Below are 27,179 nucleotides of genomic sequence, written 5' to 3'. Positions count from 1 at the left end.
AACCTGTTAGGTCTATGGACAACATAAAACATTTTTGTTATATTGCACATAATAATTCCTAGATAATGCGACATTCCACCCATTTTGAGCTCCTTTCAGAATGGGTTGTTTATTGCCTCTGTCACTTCAAAGCCAAGTAAGCTGCTGCTGACCAGGCCTCCCAACTCTACATTTACACTTGCATGTGAAAGTAACTTCAAAAAGATACACAAACATGCAACCATACATCTTTGAAAAGCATTTTCAAAGCCTTCTCCACAACCAACTTTCTTCGTTTTTCAGGTGTTGTTTGGGTTGCAGTTTACTGCAACAGAACAGGAGTATTTTTCCAGAAAGTAAATGGAAACTGGGTTTATTGTGCCGTTTATAGCACAATAAAGCATTTCTGTGAGGAGGTTGGGCCTCTCATGATCTCTGCACGCCTTACCAGAGCAAAGTTTTGCAGAAACCAGGACAATAATTGACTCTATTTAGCAAGTGGAAAGCTCCCAATTTGCATGCAGTGCTGCTGCCATGATGATGCATAGTTCTGCTGAAATGAATACTGGCAATGATGGAAAACATGGTGCGCAGAGCACAGTTTTACCTCCAATTCCTACAAGTACTTTTGTCTCATTGAGAAGCATTTTAGTTAATAACTTCTTTTCTTTTGACTGTGTGAACCAGTCCCTCCATGACATTGCAGTGGTTTTTTCACATTTATCTTAAAACATGTTTTTTTTTAACTAAACTGTGAAGAACTGGGAATTTGTCCGACTCAGAGGCCGCTGGCGGCTCACTTCCTGTAGTAACTAACCATCCCACACACGATCACAGGAACCGTGGTGAGTGTGACTGTGTATGTGTGGGTTATATTTTCTGCTCTCCATGAGTGTGGGTAGGTGTAAGCGTCCAGCAGCTTATTGAGTGCGTTTTCAGGGCTCTCAGTCATTGCACATTGTGGCTGAAAAATGAACCTCATCACAGAAGCAGCAGGAAGTGTGATTTCACAAATGCAAAGCTGAGCTCCCACTCCTGTGAAAAAGGTCAGCAGTGTGACCAGACTGTGCATAAGGACAGATGGTCTGTCTCTGATTTCCAAGCTGGCATCAATAGTCTATTTATTTGCTTTTATCATTAAAGTTCTGAATTAAACAAAAAACAAAATCATTCATTCCTCTTCTTTTGGTGTTATTTCAACATTCAAGTACTTAAAAATGTTAAATATTAGGCTGGTGTACTGGGGGGAAAACTACCAGTCTGTATCACGTGTATCAGTTATTTATTAAAATGTTTATTAAGTTCATTAAAAACACAATAAAATATTTAAATGTTGAAAGAATTATGTGACATTTTATCATATTACATGTTTAAAATCAGGTATTTCAGTATTTTATCAAACATTTCTCAATTTCCATCCTATAGTTTGTCTTAAAATCAGTTTACTGTCATTCACCAAAATGCTAACATGTTAACCGATTGGTTAACCACATGAGCTACAGACCAATCATGTTGCTCAGACCAGTGTTAACCACGCCCACTAAGGCTCCCATATAGAATTAGTTGATATGCTGTTAAACAGAAATATTAAATAATAACATAAATGAAAAAAATATTAATTAGATTTTCTTTAACTTATAATAAATGTATTTGTTTGTATTATATTCGAAAAATATTTACTTGAAAACATTGGCACCCTAAATATTTTTTATATTTTTTAATAAATTTGTTTTAGAAAAAAATCTTAGAAAATGAATTTATTTATTAAATGAACAGTTAATAACTGTACACTTATTTATATTATCACGTGAATATTTATATAAAAGCTTATTAATGTATTGAATTGTGTAACTTTTGATAATCTGATAAAATTACCTGATGTTTCTTAATTTTTGAGAAATGTTTTCTGTCATTAAACTAGATTCAGAATTTCCACAAATAAATGGAGCAGTTATTGGGTGTTTTCTGTCCTTGTTTAGGAACTGTGTGAGGATCCTCACCTGTTTGTGGATGGCATCAGTGCACATGATCTCCATCAGGGACAGTTGGGCAACTGCTGGTTTGTTGCAGCTTGTTCCAGCCTGGCATCCAGAGAGTCTCTTTGGCAAAAAGTAAGTATCTCTGAATGTGGGCTTTAACTTCATGCTGTTTTGGTGTGTCTTCAAATGACAATGTATGAAGCTAAACTTAGGCAGGGCAAACAATCATGCGCGCACACCTTGAGAGAATTTAGAGAGAATTGACAGACAGTTTTTGGACTGTGGAAGGAAGCCCAAGTACCTGGAGAGAACCCACCACACACAGGAAGAACACACAAACTCCACGCAGAAAGACCCCGGGCCAGGAATCGAACCCAGGACCTTCTTGCTTAAAGGCAACAGTGCTACAAACACATTTTAATTTGTGAAATAGTGGCCAAGCCATAACGCAGCAACAAAAGCAACAGAGCTACAAACACAACAAGCACAAACAAAAGCCACAGTGCATCAGCAAGCAGAAACAACATAGCAAGAGAGAGCTACAACAAAGATTTCTAGAGTAGTGTTACATTAACTTCCTTTTTAACATATCTTCCATTGAGGCTTAAGTTGTTGGATTATGACTTTTACATTTTGTTGACCCTTCTGGGCCACCATAGTATGACTTTAAAAATGAGCAAATCGAACAAGTGCAGACCAACAAAAAAAAGTTAGGTCTCAAAGTAGTATCTTTGAAAACCATCTTTAAAAAGCCTCAGAGACCCATCAGGAAGCCTGAAGATCAACATTTTAAAAGGTTATCAAAGTTTATCTGCTTTGATGCAAAGTGTACATACAGAAAGTAGATATAATCCCATATCTGTCTCTGTCCATTAATGACAAACACATTGAGGGAAATCATTTCTGAAGATGTACAATATATGAACTCAATACAATACTAAAGTGCAGTTTTAATTATCCTCTAATGAATGCTTGTATCCATTAGCAACCATTATTTGACAATGTAAGATCAGAGCATTAAAGTGCCTCCCTGCTTTCCCTAGTGTGGAGTCTCTGAGGACAAACTGGAAGCTCTCAGGGTAAATGTGATTTTTATCAGGGTGTAATCTGCAGATGATTGTTTACACTGTTCTGACTAGCAGCCAGTACAAATGGATGGAGAAAGAGTGACGATGCATTGTGACAGATGGATAGATGAACCCTGTGAAACTTAGCTGCAAACAGATTAGCGTATGCTAGATTCATAACTGGCCACCTCTTATGTTTTAGCTGATTTCAATTTTAATGTGAAGAAGCACAAACCTTAATGATGAGATTCTGTTAGACGCACATTTAGTTTCTTCTTTCCATTAGTGCTCTGACAAACTGTCATTTGACTTCAACTCATTCACGCCCTCTGAGCAGTTGTTGAAACTCTCGTCTGAAGCTGGAAAAAAAAAACTGTTCTGCTGTTGATTGTATTGGGACAAAACAAATATAGCTATGAAGAAAAACAACCTGAGAAACTTTTTTGTCTGTTTTAGAAGCAGATAACAGAATCCTAGTCATAACTGTTGATAGCACTGCTAAAGGGCGGAAATGTTTAATGATGTTAACATAGAAAGGAAACAGAAGACAATTAAACATAATTCAGTCCTTTTAGAAATAAGTTAAAAGAGAGATAATGTGTTCCAGCCAGGAATATAATGACAGTAATAATAAGTAGTAATAGTAATAGCTATTATATTGTATACACATTATCATTAATCAGAATAATAATTAATAATATAATTAATAATTATTTTATGCAGTAATTGCAATAATTGCAATAGATATTACTATTATTATCAGTATATTTATTAGAATAATTGTATTAGTAGTATTAAAAATGTAATTACAATAAAACGTAGTTTATTTGTATCGAACATTTCAGTAACTACTAAACTAATTGTCACGGAAGAAAACTTAAGCAGCATTCTCCTGGTCATTGTTAGGCTCATCAAGCTAAAAAAAAAAAAAACAGCTACAGCTGAAACACAATCTTGTATGGTCCAGTTTGGGTTTTGGTCAACAAGTGACATGCAAGAATGAGCAGAATGATGCATAACAATGAGGAGACCAAACTATAATCCATATTCATGGATTCAGAGGCTGCAGGCGGGATGGTTTTAATTGGGACTCCTGAGAGCGCGCTGACATTTTTTGGGTGAAACCAGACTCAACCTCTTGTGCTTCAACAAAATCAATTGCTGACAAGAAATGAGCTGAGATTCACCTGATCTGTGACACATTCACATGTTCTCAGGCACCTCTTGAGCACAGTTCCTGAGCACAGTTCCTGAGCAGAGCCTGAGGCGTTTTGTAGAAACCACGGTGAGCCTTAGGGAGGAAGAGGAGGGAGAGAGCTTCCTTCTTCCTCCTGTTTGTCAGGGTCACCATTATGTGGCGGTTTGCTCATCTGCTGGGGAATACTCACTCTGTCTCTGTGCATTTCCTCATGTGGGACCGGGCTCAGGGAAACTCTTCTGGGCTGAATGTTTGTCAGACAGGAACATTTTGGTTCAGCTCGCAACCCAAGAAATGACAAATATAGCTATACAAGCATCTGAAAGCCTTGAAAATTCTCAAATTTTTATTAGGTGCTTTCAAGGTTTGGACAGTTCTTTATTTCTGTATAAAGCTTGATTTTCAAACTGAACAGTTTTGTAACAAAGTGTAATGTGATGATTCATTAAAAGCCTAAGTTTGGAAATGTTATTTACATCTGAAACCAGACTTTTTTCATACATCTAATAAATTTTTTCTCAATGTCTAAAGTTAAATTTGACTTGTTTTAGGTCAGTTGGCATTACCAAAATTATTGTAACTTTCTTTGTCTTTTACATAATTTACCTTAACACCATTTGGTTGAATTGTTTCAATGTAATGTATATTAATTAGTACAAATTACTCAGTAAGTTATTGATCATCTTATATTTCATGCATTAAACAAAGTTATTGAAATTGAGGGATTTTCTTTTTGTTAAATTAGTATTTCTGTCTTGGTCCTGTTGTTACTTCTATATATATATACTTCTATATCTATATGTTCTTCTATATTCCAATTTATTTATTAAGTGTATTTTGTTTGGAGGAAGCAACTTGCGTTGTTTGGTGTTTTGCTTTAATAATTTTTTCTTCTCTTTGAGGTCACCTGGTCATGTGTTGCCATGGAAGCGTGCCCATGAGCAGTGCTGACAAGGACCTGGTGTTTTCAATCAACCTCAGAATCTATTGTTTGAGAGGAAGGGAGATGTTTGTGGATTTTGTTGGGGCCCAGATTGTTTTTGTTTTAGTTTTGAAGTTGTTAGTTGAAATGTAAATTACTTTCTAGGAATATAGTTTAGTACGACAGTTTTTTTTTCTACTTGTAAATGTTGACTCCAGCCCTTAATTAGTCTAGGAAAAGCCAATGCTTTAAAAGGCAGGTGTTTTAGATCAGAGGGAGATTCTCCCTCTTGTGTGAACATGTCATGCTTTACATTGGAAGGAAATGCTTGAAAAAAAAAAACATAAAGAAAAAAACAAATGGGAGCTCTACAATTTCTGGACTTTGTTTGATTCTTTGATTGCAAACCAACATAAAAAAAAAAAATAAAAATATATATATATATATATATATATATATATATATATATATATAAAATATATATATATATATATATATATATATATATATATATATATATTATATATATATATATATATATATATATATATATATATATATATATATATATTTTATATATATATATATATATATATATATATATATATATATATATATATATTAACATAGAAAATTCTGAGATTAAAGTTAATTCTAAGTTTTAAAAATAAAAGTCAGTTAATTTTTTAAGTGTCCCTAATTACCTCTTCTTTAGTTCACTTGTATTGTTTTACCTCCAAAGTGTGGTACTGGAAAAGTTTGAAAACTTACCTTGAAAATGTAAAGTGCTTTAATTTTACTGTGGGAAAAGTATATGAACCCTTCAAATAAAACCAGAACACAGCTGTTATTTGATTTTACTGTATTTATTCCCATCATTAATGGCTACAGAGATAAAAAGCAAACAACAGATTTAGTCCCAAATGTTCTTCAATTCATAAAATAAGTCAGCTGACTACTTTATGACACAAGAAAGGTAAAACTTTGAGTTCTTTCAGTTCATTGCGTGTTTTAAGCATCCACCATGAAAGTGATGGAGCACTCGACACTCTCAGGGCTGCATCCTTCTGCAAAAGCAAACAGGAAGTACATCACCTTCCTCACCATGGCCAGTTCTGCGATCCTCTCCCCGAACTCAGCTGCGTCTGCCTCGTAGCACTGAGCGGGAGCGTCCTCAGCAGCCGTTCTCCAGAACACACCGACGGGCTCCAGCAGCTGGCGCGTCATCAGGTTGGTGAGGTCCGGCGTCCAGAGCTGCGAGATGGCCGTGATGGTGAGGCGCCCTGGCTGCGCCAGACGCACCGTCCAGTTTGAGAAGCGAAGCGACTGCTTGGAAAAGTCCAGCTGGTACACAGCCTCGTTGGGCCGCAGCAAGCGCTCGCCTTCCTGTCGCTTCTGACTGCGCTGCTGCAGGGACTGGACCCGCAGGCGCATCATCTCTGTCAGCTGGCTGTCCAGCCGGAAATGCAGCTCAGTCTTTGTAGACATTCTCCCACAGCACTCAGCGGTTGACAACAACTGCAGGCTGGATTAAAATTGGCTTCTGTGTCCAAGCTGGACTTTTCTCTGTCCACTATCTCTTAATCTGTCTCTTTCTGCTGACTGCCACAGTTTGCATGACTTCTTGCCTAAGCAGTGTTAAAGAACAGAGGGAGGGTACAGATGAGCCAGGAGAAAACAGGATCTAATTACATTTCAAAGCAGAGCTCAGCACCGGCCCGCTGGGAGCTGTACTTAGAACTGTTTGTCACACGTTTGTTTTTGACTTTGCTCGCTTGGTTACAGCAGAACATCCAGAACATAAAGTTCCATCTGGATTGCTCAAACTTATAATTCACTTTTTAGATATCTGTTATGAATAAGGCAGTACCTATGTGTTGAAGAGGAAAAGAATGACAAAATAAACTTTAGTTCATTCCTCTTGGGACGTTAGAAATAGCAGGTGAATGCAAATCACTGTGTACTTCTGTTCAGTCTTAAATAGGACCTATTATACAAAATTCCCATTTTTCACTTTTTTCTGCTTCCAATTGGCTCCTTACTGTACAACTACTGTAATTTGATGCCATATTAGTGCCATCATAGAGGAATATAAGGAGGTGGAAATTTCTGAATTTGAAAAGTTGAATATTTGCTTGAAAAAGCTTGAGAAATGTTCTCTGGAAAACTGTGTTTTCAAAAATCTTTGACTCTTGAAACTTTTGAAATATCCATATTTTTACTAAGAAAATTTAGGAGATCAATCTCAAAATTTCTATGTTTTTTTGGTGGACATTTGTGCCTTTTTTTCTCTATCTACAAAACACCATCATACTACTGCTTCTAAGAATTGCCCAAGTGCTTAAAAAAGCCACCAAGCTTTTTTTTTTAGCAATAAGTTAATGTTTTTTAGTTAATATTCTTACAAACCTTGTAATTAAGTCACATTTGATGGGCACTGCACCATTACTTAGCTAACCCAAGTTAACTTGGTTTGATTCCTTGGCAAGTCTAGCCCTGTTACATAGCAACTCCAATCAAGGACAGCCCTGTTACCTAGCAACCCATGTTGATTTCCTGCATGTTTGGTCAGCTGGTTTTACTGCGGTGTGCTTTGTACAAATTTGATAGAAAACAAGTGTTTACTTGTTGACTTACCATCCAGAAATAACTTGCTGCATTTTTGTTGGTTGGGCAGAAGGTACCACTTCTGCTTTTCAAAGACACATGGTTGTACCTTGTGAAAATGACTTCTTTTTGAAGTAATTTTCTCACGCGAGTGTAAATATTGAATTGGGGGGGAATGGCCACAGGGAATGGAATTTGGATTTAAAGTGACAGAGGCCCTAAAACATCACATTCTGACAGCAGCTCAAAATATGCAGAAATGAGCAGACCAAAATCTCATTATCAGAGAATGATTTTGTGCAAAATATGTAATGAATTTATTTTCTTTAGCCTATAGACCTATTCTAACATGTTCCAGGAAAAGTAATAGGTCACCTTACTCCCAGAGTTCTGTTGCTTCATCACAACAGATGAAAGCTAAGATAGATAAAGTGAGAAATAGAAACATGAAAAATAACCATCCAAAGGGTCACCAAATGACCATGATGCATCTCTGTCCTCCTGCTCTGGAGCAGCGGAGGGCCGGATTCTCTCCATCGGCACAGAGTTGCCTCCTGCAGACAGGAGCTGCTGTTCAGTTAGCTCATCTTGACATCTCCAGGGACACCCGCTGGAGGCCTGTCACTTCGCTCACATGTTGTTGTCGCTCACTGTTCATAGTGTTGGAGGTTCCACCACTGTCTGTACAGAATAGGGAAAAACATGTTTTCTCCCCTAAAGATTTCTTTTCTTTCTGTTTCAGATTATCTTTGGATAATCTGATTATATAGAAGAAAACAGTTTTCAATGATGAGAAAAAAAAATCAAAACCAGTGTGACCCTTTTGAAAAGTTCCCTGCCTTTCTTGAGCCATTTTTTTTAAGTCATTATATTTCTGCATAGCTCATATGTTCACTTACTGATGATAATCAAATAAAAAAAACAGTGTTTAATTGACTTAATGCATATTTATTTTGTTAACCGACATAAATGCAGTGAATTACAAATTTATTACAGGACTCTGAACCAGTTCAGCACACTTCAATGCACCAGCATGTAAAAGCAATTTATTCTGTCAGTAAACAACCAATGTAAGATAAATAAAGAAAACAAAGAAAAAATGAAGAAACTGGAACAGACAAAAACAATATGTTGACTACCTTGGTCAAACAAGGTAAAAATAAACTGCAACAAACCTTTGAAATGGTTCAGAAAGTGAGATTATGAACTGTAAATATAAAGTAGAATAAATAGTAAAAGAGTAAAGCAGAGAATTAGACTGAATATTCTTCCCTTATAAACTGGCCCAATTTAGAATTTTTTCAATGTTGGAACAGATATAGACATTAATATTGGATCAGTGTGTGTCTATTAATAACAGCATTTTACTCCTGTCATGTTGAAATAGGACTCCCGTTGACTCTGTTAACATTTTTTATGCCTATTGTAAAATTAAAATAAAAGAGGCACACTTTACAAAGTTAATGTGGTGTAATAATTTAGGTAAGTGTATAAATTAGTTCACCAACACTAAATGCGTCATCAGATATGTCGGGTCGTGATCTTACTGAATCCCCTGCTCACACCGTGTTTTCCACCTCGTTTTGCTCCAGGTCATCCCGGACTGGAAGGAGCAGGAGTGGGACACAGAAAACCCTGACTCGTATGCTGGGATTTTCCACTTCCGCTTCTGGCGCTTTGGTGAGTGGGTGGACGTAGTGATTGATGACCGGCTGCCAACAGTAGACAACCAGCTTGTCTACTGCCACTCCAATGACAGCAACGAGTTCTGGAGCGCCCTGGTGGAAAAGGCCTACGCCAAGTCAGTATCAGTACCAGCAGATAGGGAGAGATCCTGATGATTTACGTTGTAGTTTTACACATTAAAAGTTGTGATGTGTATGATGTTTTGATGATGGAAAGCACATTGAACTGCCTTGCTGCTGAAATGTTCAACAAATAAACTTGAACTTGAGCTCCTTTCTCTGCAGGGTTTATGGCTGCTACGAGGCCTTGGATGGGGGAAACACAGCAGACGCCCTGGTGGATTTTACTGGCGGTGTTTCAGAGCCTGTTGACCTTCTGGAGGGTCAGATGGCAACAGATGAGGCGTCTCGTAACCAGCTGTTTGAACGAGTACTCAAGGTCCACAACAGAGACGGCCTCATCAGCTGTTCTATCAGGGTGAGCTAACGACGTCTTTCACTGAACGCTCCAAACTTCTGTAGAAAACTAAAGATTATTCTAGTGATTAATCTATTATTTAGGTAAAAAAAAATTGGCACATTCTTCAGATTTTTCATTTAAGCTTTAGATACAGTATACATATAGAGATTTTTTTTTTTACAGTTTTTTCCTAATTACGGCTTTCTGGCTCTGAGGATTTTTAATCGCGTGGTGTTTTGTGCATATGTTCACCCCCGTTAACTATTAATTATTTACTAAATTAGTTGACAATTATTTTAATAGTTGAGTTGTCATGATTATTCCGATGAATCGTTTTGCCCTAGTAGAAATATTCTATAATATAATGCATGAAATATCTAGCATAAAGACTTCTAGGAACTAAAAACATAAAATTTATGACATCATACTTTCAGAATCTGTTCAGAATCCAGGAGCCTCTGTCCTCTGTAGTTTCCTACTTGTAACAGAGTGATTAACTTAGTGGGTAATAAAATATGTTATCTTGTGTAAGGCTGAAACAATTTGTAAGATTAATTATGATGTGTTAATTATTGAAACAACTGTCAACTAATTTAGGAATCAATTAATTGTTAACTAGGTCATACAAATGGTGAAAGAACAACAAACTCACAGGATTAATTAAGCCAAAACTGAATGGAAAGATATATCCATTTTGCATTTGAGCATAATAAAAAAATCTTTTCTTATGGGATTAATCGATAGAATAATAATTTTCTAAAATTATTGTTAGTTGCAGCCCTAATCACTTTGCATTGCCTTCTTGCTGAAAATATGCTATATAAATAACATTACCTTTACTTTTACCTTTAAGTAGCGGACGATTACTGATGTTAAATATTGAAAAGAAATTTTAAAGAAAGAAATCACATTCCAACATAGATGCTTTGCAAAGATCTACCCACTGACCCAGATGTTTACTTTTTATGGATTTCACAGAATAAAGGATCATGTTGTCTTTAACTTTTTGGTTCTTCCAGAATCCTCACTCTTTCATTTATCCAGGCGACCACAGTGGAGGACATGGAGGCTCGGCTGGACTGTGGTTTAGTCAAAGGCCACGCCTATGCCGTGACAGATGTTCGGAAGGTGCGTCTCGGACACGGACTGCTGGCCTTCTTCAAATCGGAGAAGCTGCACATGATCCGCATGAGGAACCCCTGGGGGGAGAAGGAGTGGAGCGGCCCGTGGAGTGACAGGTAAACACAATGATGCAAATGTTTTATTTTCAAACCTCATGAAGCTGCTGATATCCATCATAATTTTGATGTAACTGAATTGTCTGTGTTTGTTAAAGGAGGAGAAACAATGAATATATATATATATATATATATATATATATATATATATATATATATATATATATATATATATATATAATATATGACCTTGTTGTGCAACGGTCTAAACATTTTATCTGAATTAATTTCCAAAAGTGATCTCACTTCCTCTGAGTCTGACTTTGACATGCTAATTTCTAAGAGACTGCATGAAAAGAATAAGCAAATCTCAGATGACTGGACAGAGATCAACCCATAAATAATGCACACATTGTAGACAAGAGAGCAACACAGTGAGAAATGTCACGCAGACACTGAAAAATGGAAATGCAATCAAGCTAATGGGCCTCCCAGTAAACAACAGGGAGTGAATTCAGCCCTTTCAGGCGGCTGGTTTCTGGATTTCTGCTTCACTCGTCCATCTCTGCTCCACTGAGGAACAGATAACACTCACATAAAGGTCCTCCCTCTACAGAAACCAAGCAGGAAGGTGGTAAGTCTGGGTAATAATGAATATGAATTATTGATGGGGGTGAAAGAAACAGATGTCATTAAGGAAACGTGAATCATCTCATTCACTGACTGTCGCTGAATTATTTAGCTGAGGTTTGATCAAACCTGTTGCTGAGTGGAAGCTGGAAGGCTTTTATGAGGAAGCAGTCGATCATAAACAGAGACACTTAGAGAAGTTATAATGAATCCCCAGAGCTGTGAACACACAACAGACATTAAGGTTTAGCTTAGAGCTAAGCAAACTGAAGCAGTGCATTGTGTCGTGTGAATGATTCACTGTATTTATTTATTTTAAATTGTGATTATTAGTAAGAGTATAAATAGCTGTAGTAGTAGGAGCATTCTATTTCATCATGTGTGACATTAGTAGCAGACATGGTAGTTGTAGCAGACATCTACATCTGCTAATTTGTCTGAAAAAGAGAGTAACTTTTTCACATTTAATAATGAAAATGTTCTGTCCCATTTAATTTGAACCTTTTTGTAATGTTTGGAAAAAACACAAACAAGGAGTCGGCAAAAAACTCTATGCACTTTATAAATATTACTACTTTGTATTAAAACAAGTCAGATAAGGTAAAATGTTACTTTTTAATTTATTTTGAGTTTCTTTTAATGTACAGCTTTGAAAGAAGAAAAACGTGTTTTAATATTTGCGACAGACTGTGTGTGAAATACAAAAATGGAGGTTTATGTGTTCCTGCTGATTTCAGCTCTGAGGAGTGGAACAAGGTGAGCAAGAGTGAGAGAGAAAAGCTGGGTGTCACCGTGCAGGATGACGGCGAGTTCTGGTGAGACCCAGAATATTTCTAACACTTTGTACCAACATCATTATCTCGGGTTAAACTGATGATGCTGCAACACAATACTGCTAATAGTACTACTATTAAATAGAAAATATTTTAATATTGCTAGGTGTAATGCAGAGAGAATTTAAGATTTCCTGGCCAGCATCAAATAAATAAAATTTAAAATCAAATAATAGTGATGATGTTAAATTGATACTGTTGAAAATGATAAATATTCATATATATTACACTGCAGAACCAAATAAGCTTCAAAAGTTCTTATTTTTTGCATTTTTAGATGCACTATTTGGTACATTAGTTACTGTACTGCCAATTTAGATTTTCATATGAACCATAATTCACTCCCAAAAAAAGTTATAATTTGTGTATTTTTATTTATGGTTGACAATATGGTGAAAACTTATTCCAACTTAACAATAACTGCAGCATATCTTTTGTTTGTAATTCAGGCTTTCGATTGTGAAAAAATAATCTTAATCACAGTTAATTCATGTCTGAACAAGGGAATTAATTGCAATTTTAAGTAGAACACAGTTGGTCTGGATGGATTTTTTGTTTGACAAATTAAATCTATAAGGAAAGCTTTTTTTTTTAACTTAGTTTATCATTGTCTGATATTTGTTTGATGAGCCACAGCAGTTAGGCTGGAAGGCTCGTTGTAACCTGTTAACATTCCTCTTTGCTCTGATTTCCTTTCATTTTGAACCCATTTAAGAACTTCCTCTTTTCCTCCAGCCAGTTTCGACTCTCTCTGGTCTATCTTCTCCTCTTTGCCTGTCCTTCTGCAGGATGAACTTTGATGACTTCTGCCAGTATTTCACTGACCTGATCCTCTGCCGCCTCATCAATACCTCCTACCTGAGTATTCACAAGACCTGGGAGGAGGAGGTGATGAGGGGCTCCTGGATCCATCGCCAGGACCCTCTTCGGAACCGGTCTGGAGGCTGCATCAACCACAAGACCACCTTCCTGCAGAACCCTCAGGTCAGTCAGCAGCAATGTTGGTCAAGTTACTCATAAATAGAGCTGCACTATATGGCTGCAAAACACATCATGATATAAGGGGTTTATATCAGTTGACATGATAATTATTGATCAGTTTTTTGTTTTAAATATTAGAAATGCTGTCAACCGGTGGTGCCAAACTTCCCTTTTTCAACCAGTTTTTTTCTCCACGTTGCTGATTTTTATGTTTAAGCGGTTATGAGGCACGGTGGCAAAACATGAAACTGCTGCTGTGCAATTTACTCAACAGGTTGTTATTCATTTATTATGTCCAGTCTTACTTGTATATAGTAATTAGTTGCTAATTACTGATTAATTTCCCAAGACAGTTATCCATTTACTTTTCTGATTACTTATTTTCAAAAATATTGTTTCTATTACTTTACTTAGTTGCTTAGTTTAAAAGAAATGCACAACCTGAATGCACTCTGAACGATACAGGTTTAGGCTTTCTGCCTAATTAACTTATTAATTTAAATTGCATTAAAATGTAACTTAATCTTAATTGATTTAAAATTAAACTTAATTGTAATTACTTTTAAATTAAGTTAAATTTTAACTTTGTTTTTATTTATTTTTAACAACAATGACATTTTTGCCTAGTCTTACAGCAATATACAGTCCACAGTATAAGCTGACAAAAACAAAATAGCAATAATATTCAATCAAGTTTCAATCATTCAAGTTATAGAACATTTCAGCAACAAGGCAGTTCAAAGTGCTTTACATCATAAAAACATCATAAACACATCATGCAGTCACCAATTGTAAATTCAGTTATAAACATAACATTTTGTCAAATGCCATCATCAAAATTACAAATCAAATATGTTGATTAATGTTCAATTTATTATGGTTTTAAAGCAGCTCTGAACTGGTGGGTTTTAGTTTTAGTGTTTCAGCAGTTTTGCAGTTTTCTGGAAGTTTGTTTCAGATTTGAGGTGCATAGAAGCTGACCTCATCACTGACCACCAGCTGTAGAGGGCAATAACAGATTCTTGTTTTTTCCTACCAGTATGTGTTTGACGTGAAGAAGGTGGAGGATGAGGTGCTGATCTGCTTGCAGCAAAAAGAGAAGAGAGCCACACCCAAAGAAGGCAAAGGGGAAAATCTTGCTATCGGTTTTGATATTCACAGGGTAAGAACACCAAAAAAAGAAAGAAAAAAAAAACAATAAAAGCATGATTGCTTCTATTTCTAACTTCTGCGAAAACATCTTGTCAATCTACAGGTGGAACTGAATCGAAAGTACCGTATGCACACAGCCCAGCAGAAAGTAGCCGGTTCCATTTACATCAACTCGCGCTGCGTCTTCCTCAGGAAGGAGCTAAAGGAAGGACGATATGTCATCATCCCCACCACCTTTGACCCCGGGCAGCAGGGAGAATTTCTGCTCCGGGTCTTCACTGATGTGCCTTCAGATTGCAAGTAATTATGAGGGGCAACCAAGAAAGTTTGTAATACAACCTCTTTAAGACATTATAAAGACAGTTTGATCTTTCCCAGGTTCTATGGTCATTTAAATCTTAACTTTTAAATCTCTACAAAAAAACTAACTCATTATAAATGCAGAAATAATGAGCTTATCAGTTTTGTTTCTAACATTATAAACATTGTATCCTCAAACTTTCTGTTTGTGTTCAAAATGAATAGAAAGTGCTTGTTGCTTCATTGGAAAGCAGCAGCAGAAAATCCTTCAGGGTGAAACATCTCAGTGTTTCTGTAAACTCTTTGTCTGCAGAGAGCTGACTCTGGACGATCCTCCTCAGACCTGTTGGACAGGGATGTGTGGCTACCCTCAGCTGGTCACTCAGGTCCATGTAGTGAGTGCTGAGGGGCTCCAGGGGCAGGACACCAACGGAGGTAAACAACAGCTGTAGTCTGAGTGGGGGCCTCCAGAGGGCGCTGTGGAAAACGCAGAAAGTTAGAGGGAAAATCAGGAAAAGAAATGCAAAAATAAAAAAATATTATCCCATAAATTTTTTTATGTTAAATTTGTTTTCTGTGGGTTTTTTTTTTAATGAAAATAAGTTAAAATAAATCATATGAACATTATTTCTGATACAAATTGTTGTGATTGGCTGCCAGTCATATTCAATAAGCTGCTTTGCTCCTTAAGCTAGCATCGCCAGCAAGAAATCTAAAACATTCTGACAAGAAAAAAAATTTAGAGAAAATAAAATTTTATGGAATTAATCTAAAATATTGCATATTTTCTTATCAAAAGAGAGGAGATTGTAATGAAAAATTGTGTTATTTCATGATAAAGTCGTAATATATTATCTGATAGTAAAATTTTCTGCCACAGATCTCATGGCCATCTAACAGTTGATGTTTCTTTACATATTTTGTAGCATTGTGTGTCGATTAGCAAAGGGCATCCCCAGCAAGAGGTTAATGCTCTTTGGGGGATCGTGGCCTGGAAATATTTGGGAACCCCTGAACAAAGCTACAGTGTTTAGGATGAAACACAAGGTACCGCAGCGCCTCCTGGCTGCCATTTCTCATACTTTTTTTTTTATTGATTTCATTTTAGCAGAAGCTTTGTTAAGCCTTTTAATCGAAGCCTTCTTCATTATTAAAATCTGCAGTTTACTTAAAGCAGTTAAAGAGCTTTATTTACAAAAAGTGCTTCATAGAAAAAGCAAGTCCATCCAGTCAGTTACATATGGCCTAACTTGTGAACAAAATCCATAGTAACAACAAATACAGATAAATAATTGTCAAGTCATATCTGAACCGTTTTAATTTGGCGTTGTCAGTGTATTTTTTTTTTTTGACTATCAAATCAAACTTTTATCTGTATCCAAATATTTACGCAATTTTCTGCCTTTTTTTCTTGCAGCTGTGGATTCTTACGTGATAATCACCTGTGAAGGAGAGAGGGTTCGTTCACCAGTTCAGAAAGACACACGTTGCCCAAACTTTGACATCAAAGGCCTGTTTTATCGCAAAAAGCCCAAGGAAGCCATCCATGTCGAGGTGAGCGGTCACTGCTGATTCAGCATCCCAGGCTGGTTTAGAATAAAGCTGCAGGTCGGTCCGCTTGTCTGCGGCAGCCGCGAGCAGTTCAAGGCCTAAACACTAAATATTCAACTGTTTCAAAAATACTGATCCTGCTGTTCCAAAAAACAGCAGGATCAGTAACAACCGAAAGTACTTTCGGTTGTTATAAAAATCGGTTGTCAAAAAAAAAAATAACATGATCTGAAAGGTTTAATATTTACCAAAGAAGACATTGTTGATTTAACCATTTACTAACAGCCTAATAGGGAACAAGAGCTGGGTCATATGGAGAAAAAAAATTATAAACAATTTTGACATTTATCCCATGATAGCATATCTTTGAATATAAACTGAAAAAGACATTAAAATAAATTTTAACTCTGAAATGTTGCTTTGGGGATATTTGTTGCCTCTAATCTGATGTCTTGCTGATGGCAGCGATTTGGACAGGTGCTTGATGTTTTTTTTTCTTGTACATTACAACTTAAATCGGTTGAGTTTATTAAAAGGGACAGCATTGTGTATTTTCTAGTGTAATTTTACTGCACAATCAATTATCACTAGTACTTTCGGTGGTTATAAAAATTGTGTAAAAATCAGATAGTTTGGGCCTCTTTAAGCCTCTGCTCTTTTTGACACTGCCTTCAGCACGTCATAACAACAATGCTCAGTGGTTGTAAACAACATAACGGAGGATTGAACTGAATACTCGTTCACATGACAAGCTCAGCAGATCCACCACCTATTTGCTAATTACTGCTGACTAGTCTGAAGGAGCTAAGTGGAGGAGTCGCCTTAACATTCACATGTGAACCTCCAATTAAATCAATGTCTCAGTTAACCTATCAGAAGCATTTGAAGCTTCTGATAGGAGATGCCATCAGGTGATGATGATGTCATCTGAGATTTCCCTCATTGTTAGGTAGATAGTAATAATTCTGTATGTAAAATGATATTGACATTAACAAATACTTTTCTGACATATTCCGGTTGTCATTATTATGGCATTTAAGTAATGAAAGTATGTGACTTCAGACAGAAAGAAAAAACATTTATATTTTTATTAGATACATGTATGCCTCTGGTTTCAACTGTATGTGCTAGTCGGCTTGTCACAATAATGAATTGTGCTGCAAATTGTTCCAGAAGTTAGTGCAATACACAATAATATTGCTGTTATGAGCCCATTTTCAAATAATGCCAGTTCACATTCTCAAGGATCAAAAAACTTTCATTTCTAACGAACATTAAACACTCAAACTGGAAGACATTTTAAATATTGTCATGCAGTCTTTGGTAGAAAAGAGTGAGAAGCTTTTAGGCTATAACATAAAGTACCAAAAAAATATTTTGTTTGTAACATAATCAAATTTTAAAAATTCTGGGTCTACGCCTTCATTTGCACATCTCTATAGCTCTCTTTCTTCTTCTTACATTTCTTTTCTATCTGCTGTTTCCTTCTCTCTTTTCTCTCTTCTTACCCTTTTCTGTTTCCCACCTTTCTCTTCGCTTCCCATGAGTGGCGCTCAGATCTACAACAAGAACATGATCATGGACACCTTCCTGGGACAGGTGGTCCTGTTCAGTGAGCCCAATGAGCGGCAGGAGCAGCACACGCTTCACCTCCGTGACAAGGGCAGTCGCCAGGACAACGACATCCCGGGCATGCTCACTGTGCGCCTCTTCACCTCCACCACACTCACCAACATCTGACAAGCTCTTTACCGAATCTGGGGAGGCTCACCCATCTTTCTCAGCTCACTGTCCTTCACTCTGTTTTCCTACTTTTTCTTTTTGGGGAGTTTTTCAAAATACCTGCATCCATACGTGTAGGTAAAAGGTGCCATAAGGGATATGTTTTAACAAATTTCTGCTAGAATAGAATGGATAATGTTATTTGTTTCATAATATTATTTGAAACCGGGCCACTCTACAAGTCCGGAAAGCTTCAGTTAAGGGGGACCTATTATGCAGAATTCAAATTTTGCACATTTTTCTCCTTCCATTTGGGTCTCAACTGTTTCTAAAAACAGCCCAAACGCTTTAAAAAACTTTTTTGGGAGATAAATTTATGAATTTCAAAAACCTCCCAATTGTTAAGTCACATTTTACAGGCACTGCGCCATTACTTAGCAACACCACCCAGGCCCAGCTCTGTTACCTAGCAGCCCAACTCCAGCATGTTTGGTCAGCTGGGTTTAACACTGCTGGAAAAGACAAGTGTATTCTTGTTGACTTTTAACTCCACGATCTATTTATCAGCTAATTTGCTCATGTGCTAAAAGAAATACTTCCAACAAAGGTATGTTTGCTTCTTTTTTTCTTTTGGTAATCATTGTAATTGTAAATATTGAATTGAATTAAATTCAGAAAGCTTTATTGATCCCACAGGGAAATGAAATGCTAGTGTAACTTCAAAGAGTTATTGTAGATGTTATATATAAATATATACATAGTAATAAAAATATATTTAGTTATTATAAACTATAATAAATAGTGCATGTTTCAAAGAGAATAACCAAAAATAAGAATAAAAACAGTATTACTGGATTTTGAAAGACTATTTTCTAAAATACAACCTTCCAGTAAATGTATGTACCTGTGAATCAAACGTGAAAACGATAGAGTACTATTGGGATATAGTCTTGTACAATTGATAACACCTTTAGCTAATCTCATAAAAGATATGATTGTTATGAAAGTAAAGGTCCTTTTTTTGTCCAGGTTAAATATCTCACAGTTCCTTCAGTCCTATTACATTTTTAAATTGAATAATAATCTATGAACCAAATTATAAAATGTATTATTCATTAAGAGAATTATAACATAGTCCAGGAAAATAGCATATGTAGTTTTTTAGTTAATACAAATGAATATGTAAATGTATATTTTGAGAATGATCCAGAAGTATTTTCTTTAGTGCATGCGCAAGTTAGCCAGCGGTACGGATTGTGTTTCCAGAATAGACTGTGCAGTGGCAACACATTTATGTTGGTTGCGCGGAAGGACCCTCTTCTGCTTTTCAAAGATATACAGTTGTATAATTGTGCATGGCCTCCTCTCCCCCTTCCTGTCATTTAAAGTCACAACAGGCCCTAAAACATCTGAACTGACCAGACTAAAATATCATTATCTAAGAATGATTTAGTGCAAAAACTGTAACGAACATGTTTTGTACAGCCCATAGACCACTAGAGCTATTGTTGAGCAAAAAAAAAAAAAAATCCCATAAAACAAATTTTAGCATTTTTAATTTATTGAATTTTATGGTCCTCCAGTAGTTTAAATCTGCCAGTTTTGGTCACCACCTGTCATAGACCTAACCTGTTCAAGGAAGCATAATAGGTCACCTTTATATGAACTGTCCAAAATTATTTGCTACAAACTGAGTTTGCCCTCGTCATACAGTACATTATGCACACATTTCTGCACTCTCCATGCATGTGCCAATCTTTCCAAGGGCTCTGCAATGCCTTAAGGCTGAGTCGGTTTCTCCTGTTTCAGGAGATGGGGGAGGAGTTCTGTGAAAACTGTTTTCAGTGTTAGCACCGTCTGATCTACAGCCTTCTGTCCCCCCTTCCTGTCAGAGCTCAATCCTCCTGCCTAGACGCCTCAGCACCTCGTCAGGTTGCAGCTGCTTCAGAGAGCATCCAGTCTGAACTTTACAAAGAAAAGCCAACAGCAGCTATTTCCTCCCTCTACCTGGAGCTTTCTTTTCCTGCGCTTACGTGTAAAGTCTTCGCCTCCCCTGTCCCCCGTCACTTCTAAACTCGCTGCCGGTTGCTCTGGACGATCTGCAAACTGCATGGCTTGAAAATGTTTCTGCCTGTGCTGCACATTTATCCAGTCGTAGCTTAGCAACCGGGGCTCCTGATCGTTTACCCTGTTTTCCCCAACGTTGGAGTGCAAAGATTCAGCTTGACATAAACCAAGTGCTTTATGGGACCAAAGATGAGCTGGGCCCTTCGCTCTCTAATGTCCCGTTCAGAACCTTCTGGCCTAGCCACAAACCACCACCCCGTGTGCCACTTCATCTCTTAATGGCAACACCACTGCCTGATGCTTCCGATGACGAGAGCCTGACGACAGTGAAAAGACTCGCCGAAGACAGTGGCCGGGCTTCTGAGAAGACACCAGCTGCGTTTCCATTGATCATAAATTAGCTTAAAGCTGCAATACGTAACAAACTCCCATTGTTGGTCATGTGACTTGTGTGTTGCGTGTTTCCATTGCAGTTTTGTGAAATAAACAAATTTCTGTATAGCCAAAAACCACTTCAAACTTTCCATCAAAAAACAAGTTTTTTCAGAACTGGCATGTATCCTGCTGCAGTATGTAACTTTTAAAAAATGATGTTTTTTCATATTTATTCATACTATCATCTAGTGACAATATAGATCAATTTCTTTCACCTCCTTCCTGAGCTACTATTGCTGTCTGAAGAAATGCAGGGCTCCAGACTAAAAACAACCAAGCAGAGCCAGGAGGATCTTAGTGCTGTCAATCAAGCTCATGTACTCCTTGAGGGTGATTGACAGTGTTAACTCCCACCTCTTGGCTCTGATTAGCTGCTTCTGGTTAGCACTAGTAGAAGGTAGAGAAGCTGTATTTTTTTTTTTTTTTTTTCAGATTATCCATCTCATACCATACAGTCACAACATAGCGACAGATTCAACAAATGTGCAAAAAATATATTTTTAATAAAAGTTACATACCGCAGGAGAAAACAACAATTTAAAAGATAAAACAAACCTGTTTTTCCACTAAGATGAGGTGGTATTTCAGTCATAAAATTGCAAAGGAAACACTTCTTTCACATCACATGATCAACAACCGGATGTTGCCACTGGTGCAAACCACTAAGTAGGCGACAGGAAGTAGTTGGATGATCATTGCGTGGCATGTTTTTTAATGACTTATCGCGCGAACAAACTTCTTCACGTGAGATTCTTAATTATGTTTCTTATTTGATTTCCAAAAACACAATTATGAAATTGTGTTTGTGTCAAAATTAGTGGAATATCGTCAAAGTTTGTGGTTGGAAACGCAGCTTGTGTGTTTGTCTCGGTTCCTGCCGCTTTACTTCAGATGAGGGTGAGTGCAGATCTGTTGATCCTGTTTGTATCTGGAAGAAACATTTCTGTGGGGAGGTGTGAGCAGAACATCTTGCACTTTAATTAACGTCAAATTCAAAGAAACTGGAAGTTTTTTATCAGCGGAGACGTTTCTGCCAATCAGCTTGTGCCATTGTCTCGGTCTCGGCAGGATGGATGAACGTATTTCTCTCTTGTTAACCATGACTCTTCCTGCATCGGTCATGTGGCCACACGCTGTGAGCTTTTCGCTCCTGATGAACTTTGTTTTGGTTTTGTTGACTCAAAAGTGCAGTTGTGAGTTTTATGCACTGCTGGATTTTATTTCATTTGTTGTTAGAAGTTAGGATTTAAACTGTAATCTATCATCAATGCATTTCCTTTGAATGTAAGGCTAGTCTCTTGTGAGAAACTATCACATCAGTTTTTCTGTTCTGTTTTATCACTGCAGTGGTCACACAAGGCGTTATTTAAACTGGTCACTCCAGTTATTGTCAGGGTTCCTGCACAGTGTGGAAAAGTCTGGAAAGGTCTAGAAAAGTCTGGAATCCAAGGTTTTCCTGGTTTGAAAGGGAAAATTAGAGAATATTTGCATTTATAAAACTTTGTTCCCAGTTTGTTCGCAGTACCTTCCTTCTTTTTTTTTCCTTCCTTCCTTCTTATCTTTCTTCATTTCTTCCTTTCTCCCTTCCCCACTCAGTTTTTTTTTTGATATTTACAGCCCACAGTATAAATATCATAAGTTCCTGCTGAATCTTAATATTATAAACGGTCTGAGATTTTTGCAAGTTTGAACTTGCTACAGTATTTTAGATTTTCCATGTGAAGGAACCCTGTTTTGTGTACAGCATCCCTATGAACGTGTCGTGCATGACTTATTTTCCAATATGTTCATGGCCTTGTACGGTACTGCTCAACTGTTACGATATCTATTTATTCTTTCTATCTGGATCGTCATGGAAACGCTCGCTTTTGAGGAGTCAGCATGTCGACACCCAATGACCCTCGTCCGGTTCGGATCACATGGAAGGCTGTGAAGCAGCAGCTATGTCTTATTACAGTTATGCATTCATAAAGCCTCTAGCTTTTGAACATTAGCAGCAGCTGCTGACCTCTCTCTAGGTGCTACTTCTCTTCGCTGTGCTCCTTATTGTTTTCAGTTGGACAGAAAGTGGAAGCTGCTCCGGTTCCAGTAGAACCAAACGCTGTATGATTTGTTTGGATTTCATTCACAAAGACGAGGATAAAACACAAAAACCCACCAAACCCATTCATAAAGTTCTGCTCAAGTTTCAGTGTATGAAGCAGCCTGAACTCACTGAACAGTGCGGCTGAAAAGGATTTGACCTCTTTCAGATTGTAGATGGTTTGAACATTGTTAGCATCTCCTTGTAAGCATAATACTGCATTGTCCTCAAAACCAACAGCTAATAACTTCCATAGGGATGGATGAAGAGTGTGTAGTGGCAAATCAGTTGTGCCAAATGTCAAATCGATCTTTATTCACAGAGTTTAGCATTTAATGCACAAAAATATGTTTATGGAGCAGAAACTGGTAAATTTTGTTCCTCTCAAGCTGCCAAGTTCTTCACTGGTAAAGCCAACCGGTCCTGAATAATATAAGCTGTTTTCTTACAGCTTTGTTTTTATTTTCGAACAGAACATTATGTTAAGGTTGTCCTGAATGAGAATGGTTGTCAGGTGGCGACATAACTGGGTTAAAAAGTAACTGAAGATTCTTAAAATGCCTCAAATGTAAATGGTTGAAGTTTTGAAAATTAGGCAGCTGTACGTTCAGATTTCTGACTCAATCACAAATATGAAGGAAGCACAAATTAGGACGCCTTAAACATAACCCCATCTTCTCCCTATGGCTCCCCCTGTTTATGTTGTCTCTCTGTATTCAGCCCCCAAATCCCATAAAATCAGCCAGGTCTCGTTTGGCTGAGCATTTAATTAGGTACATTAATTTGTTTCACTGAGGTTAAAGCATCAAAATAAGCCAAAGACATAAAAATAAACCAGAGGCAGTGAACAAGTTGAGCTGGTCTGCAAACCAAGCTGGACTGTTTCTACTCTGTAAATCACAAAAATAAGAATACACCTTTGAATCTGTTTACTTTCAGAACATCTGATTAATCATCAATGAGTTATTTATAAGATTAAAAACTAATAATGAGCTTTTTTAAACCACTAACAGTGTTAATATTCCAGATTTGTGCTCAGGACGTTGCCACTCCATCCCTCACTAGTTTAATTTGATTAAATGTAAAGACTAACTACTGAAGGCAAAAGCAGTCTTGATTTTCTTGAGGTAACAGGTTTTTCCAGAGACTTTTAAGCAATATTACTCCAAAAGACAAACCACTTAAAAAGACAGATGATTTCCAGTTATATCAGATTCAATTTGGTCAAAATTCAGTTTAAATCAATTCAGAAAATTTCTTTAAATGGAGTCCAATTCAGTCCAAATTTTAAAAAGCAATCATCAAAAATGTAGTTGATCATAAGTTTTATTGCCAACAGGCAAGCATGGGGTGACAGTGGATACGAAAAACTGTCTGGCTGGTTGCTGAGAGGACAGAAAAACAAAACGGAAAAATCAGAAAGTACACTGGACCAGGTGTACTTTCTATATGGAAATAAAAAAGGTTCAAAGGCAGCAATAGCTCCAATAATTGGTCTGGTCAGAAGCAAAAGAGAAGTTAGCCAGGTGTACCTTCCGATGGGAAGAAAATGTAAGAAAGAGAAGAGCTTCAAAGTGTGTAAAATATGTTTTCACTACTTAATAAGCCTTGTTATATTGGGATAATGACACAAATATCAGCTCATCTTCTGACAATGCCATGAAAATACATTTCTAAGCCTTTATGCTCTCTCTCCTTCTGTAGCAACTAGGGGTGCACCAATTGCACTTTTCTGGCCAATCAACAATCTTTATAAAGCCTGACCTGCCCATTTCTATTTTTTTGTTTGAAAAATTGGTAAATATAGCGTCAAAGTCGCTAAGTCTATGACTGTTGTTAACACTTTAAGGAGACAGAAGCTAATTTTGAGAATGATAAGATCAGTTTTTCATCTCCCAAAGTGAAGGAAGTTGTGGCTGATTTATTGGTGCACCCCTAGTAGAAACCACAGTCATCATAAGAGTACCTTTAGGCATATTTCTTTAAAATCATGTGCCACAGCAGTGCCAAAAAGACCAGTGGCTTGTTACGTTACGCTGCGTTGTGTCTTATGAACTGTGAGTTAAAAAATTTTTGGAACAAAAATGTTTATCAAATGTTTTGCTCTCCATTGTATCCTGCTTTGTTTATTCACTGCAATGCTTCTTTATCATTGTTGCATAATGTGAACTTTTTTGCCAAAAGTGTTATGGCTTTCACTGTTAACCACACACACGCACACACACAAACCGTCCAGCTACTAACCAAGCTCGACCGGAGTGTCTGGACCTTGAGTGTGTTTTTTGATAGTTGCTATATTGCTTCAGTCTTCTGCATATATAAGCATTTTCTGCATGGTCACTCCAAGACAGGTTTTTAAAGGAAGCCCAAATTTTCTGAACGGTGGTGACTTTTATATGAATCAAAAAGCGGCCATGCATGTAGCAAAAACAAAAGAAAAAAGACAAAGAAAACGCTTTCAGATCTCCTTGTTTCATCTCGAATCACAGGAATGAAGATTTTCCTTCAGACAGTTGGCAAACATTATTCGCTGTTGCTACTTTGATAAACATGCTGTGTGTAATTAAAGGCCTTCGTTGCACACTTGCATGCATTGAGACAGTATCCAGTTTTTTAATATTTTGTATGCAGTAATCTGCATTTTGCAGTATGTATATAAAAGTAGCAGCAACTCAGTCTATAGGTGGTTTGATCCTTGTTCTGATGCACACTAATATCAGTTCTTTATAGTTACAAGTGAATCATCCACTGTTTGTGCTAGTTAATGTGAATTATTAGGGCCACAAATTTTGGCATTTCTTCCACTGAACTGGATGCAGATTTTTTTCCTTTTTAATGGAGATTGGAGCAAAATTATTAGTGTGACGTTTTACCTGTTGCACCTTTTTGGAAAGTAATGCTAATTAACTTTTTTTAAAATAGATAAAAATGTAACATCTGTCAATCTTGCCTTGATATGTGATGAAATGGCGACTAGTTGAACTCACTTCCAGGCTTCTGGAGTTGAAATGGGTTTGGTCTGGTGACTCTGTTATCCCACATGTGACATGTGATGGTTTCAGTGGCTTACATTTTGTGAAGGTACCAGATAGAAAATACTCTTAAGGTTGATTCAGTCAAGTATCTTTTATCAGTATTTCATCAGCTGTGAATTTGGACTTAAATGCAACCAGTCCATCAAAACAGATGGCATGATGATCTTAACACATACAATTTAAAGAAACAATGATGACCTTTGCATTTCCTCCTATGAGGTAAATATGGAGCTACTTTACTCCTAAGGGACTAATTCTGCAGGGCTATGATGGCCATGAATCTGCAGATCAGTTCAGTGGAAGGAGGATTCAGAAATTCACACATTTTTATGATGAAAGCAGGAGAAATGTGATCAGTGAAACTGAAAATTACATCCGTAAGTTGACTTCTATCCGTTCTCAACTCTAGGATTGATGGATTTAACAACCACATCAGTTTGCCCAGTGCTGCATGTGATCAAGTAGATCAAAATATCAGAGAGAAAACATCTGGTTTCTCCTATGGACCGCATCCGATTCGATAAACTGAGATTTTTATAAAATATAAAACAAGCCTGACATTGAGTCTCGTCCACTTAAGGAATGAGCTTGTGAATTCTCTTGTATTTTTCTGCCAATGTTTGTTGACTGGAGCCTGGGAAACCTACTGCATGGTGACTCTTCTAGGAGATGCTACCGTCTTTGTATCGAGTATCTTTTATCAGTATTTTCTAAGCTTGTTAATTTTATATATCCACTTTAACTTGCGCTCCTGACTGATATGTTTACTGATAGCTATGTACCGGAGAGCCGTGCTATATGTTCTGTAACGTGAGCTTGTCAGTGCGTTACTTTCAGTGTGAGCTTTGCTTTTCTTTTTCTATTGCGTGTTAGCTGAATTTGGTTTTCGGTTACACTGTGGTTATTTTATAGCTACAATCTGAAATACTTTTTTTTCTTTTGTATTTTATGTCAACTTGTGGCATGACTTTGAAATAAAACTAGAAAACATATCCTGAATTTGTCGTTTTTGTGTGACAGCAAAACAAACTCCAAAATTCAGTAAAACATAAAAAGAAATCATCACACATTTGGTCAGAGCTCCGTAAATACTCCACAATACAGCCACAGTTGTTTTCTTCCTCTCACTTTCCTTCAAACTGTTTGCAGTTTCAATTGGGGCCGGTTCAAGACAGTTGCAACACTGCAAAAACATAAAATTTTACCAAGCATTTTTGGTCTCGTTTCTAGTGCGAATATCTTAGTACACTTGAAATAAGCCAAAACAAACTTACTTTTCAGTTATTTAAATAGTTACTTATACTCTTGATGAAAA

General features: G+C 37.0%; 2 protein-coding genes across 3 annotated transcripts in view; one reads left to right on the top strand and one right to left on the bottom strand.

The window, feature by feature from the left end:
* LOC129370492 (calpain-5-like) overlaps window positions 1-26,856 on the top strand; it is a 37,919-nt gene extending 11,063 nt beyond the window's left edge. Inside the window, exons 3-13 of one of the 2 annotated variants that reach the window (XM_055046519.1) lie at window positions 1,959-2,090; window positions 9,345-9,553; window positions 9,723-9,915; window positions 10,942-11,135; window positions 12,443-12,520; window positions 13,327-13,522; window positions 14,559-14,681; window positions 14,775-14,971; window positions 15,285-15,406; window positions 16,389-16,525; window positions 18,080-26,856. In XM_055046519.1, coding sequence (XP_054902494.1) covers window positions 1,959-2,090; window positions 9,345-9,553; window positions 9,723-9,915; window positions 10,942-11,135; window positions 12,443-12,520; window positions 13,327-13,522; window positions 14,559-14,681; window positions 14,775-14,971; window positions 15,285-15,406; window positions 16,389-16,525; window positions 18,080-18,262 — 1,764 coding nt within the window. In that variant the 3' untranslated portion in view covers window positions 18,263-26,856. Of the gene's footprint in view, window positions 1-1,958; window positions 2,091-9,344; window positions 9,554-9,722; window positions 9,916-10,941; window positions 11,136-12,442; window positions 12,521-13,326; window positions 13,523-14,558; window positions 14,682-14,774; window positions 14,972-15,284; window positions 15,407-15,897; window positions 15,978-16,388; window positions 16,526-18,079 lie in introns of those variants that run through there. The other variant, XM_055046523.1, reaches the window with a different exon arrangement.
* On the bottom strand, window positions 6,000-6,882 carry LOC129370493 (olfactory marker protein-like). The gene has a single exon (XM_055046524.1). The coding sequence runs from the start codon at window positions 6,631-6,633 to the stop codon at window positions 6,157-6,159; it is 477 nt and encodes a 158-aa protein (XP_054902499.1). The 5' UTR covers window positions 6,634-6,882; the 3' UTR covers window positions 6,000-6,156.
* Window positions 26,857-27,179: the final 323 nt, after the last annotated feature.

The sequence above is a fragment of the Poeciliopsis prolifica genome, unplaced genomic scaffold, assembly GCF_027474105.1.
Source record: "Poeciliopsis prolifica strain line A6 unplaced genomic scaffold, Auburn_PproV2 SCAFFOLD024, whole genome shotgun sequence".
Lineage (NCBI taxonomy): Eukaryota > Metazoa > Chordata > Actinopteri > Cyprinodontiformes > Poeciliidae > Poeciliopsis > Poeciliopsis prolifica.
This window is presented reverse-complemented; position numbering and strand designations above follow the sequence as displayed.

What these genes read in the sequence shown, in the direction of transcription:
- LOC129370493 (XM_055046524.1), bottom strand. Translation starts at nt 6,633, where the DNA reads ATGTCTACAAAGACTGAGCTGCATTTCCGGCTGGACAGCCAGCTGACA.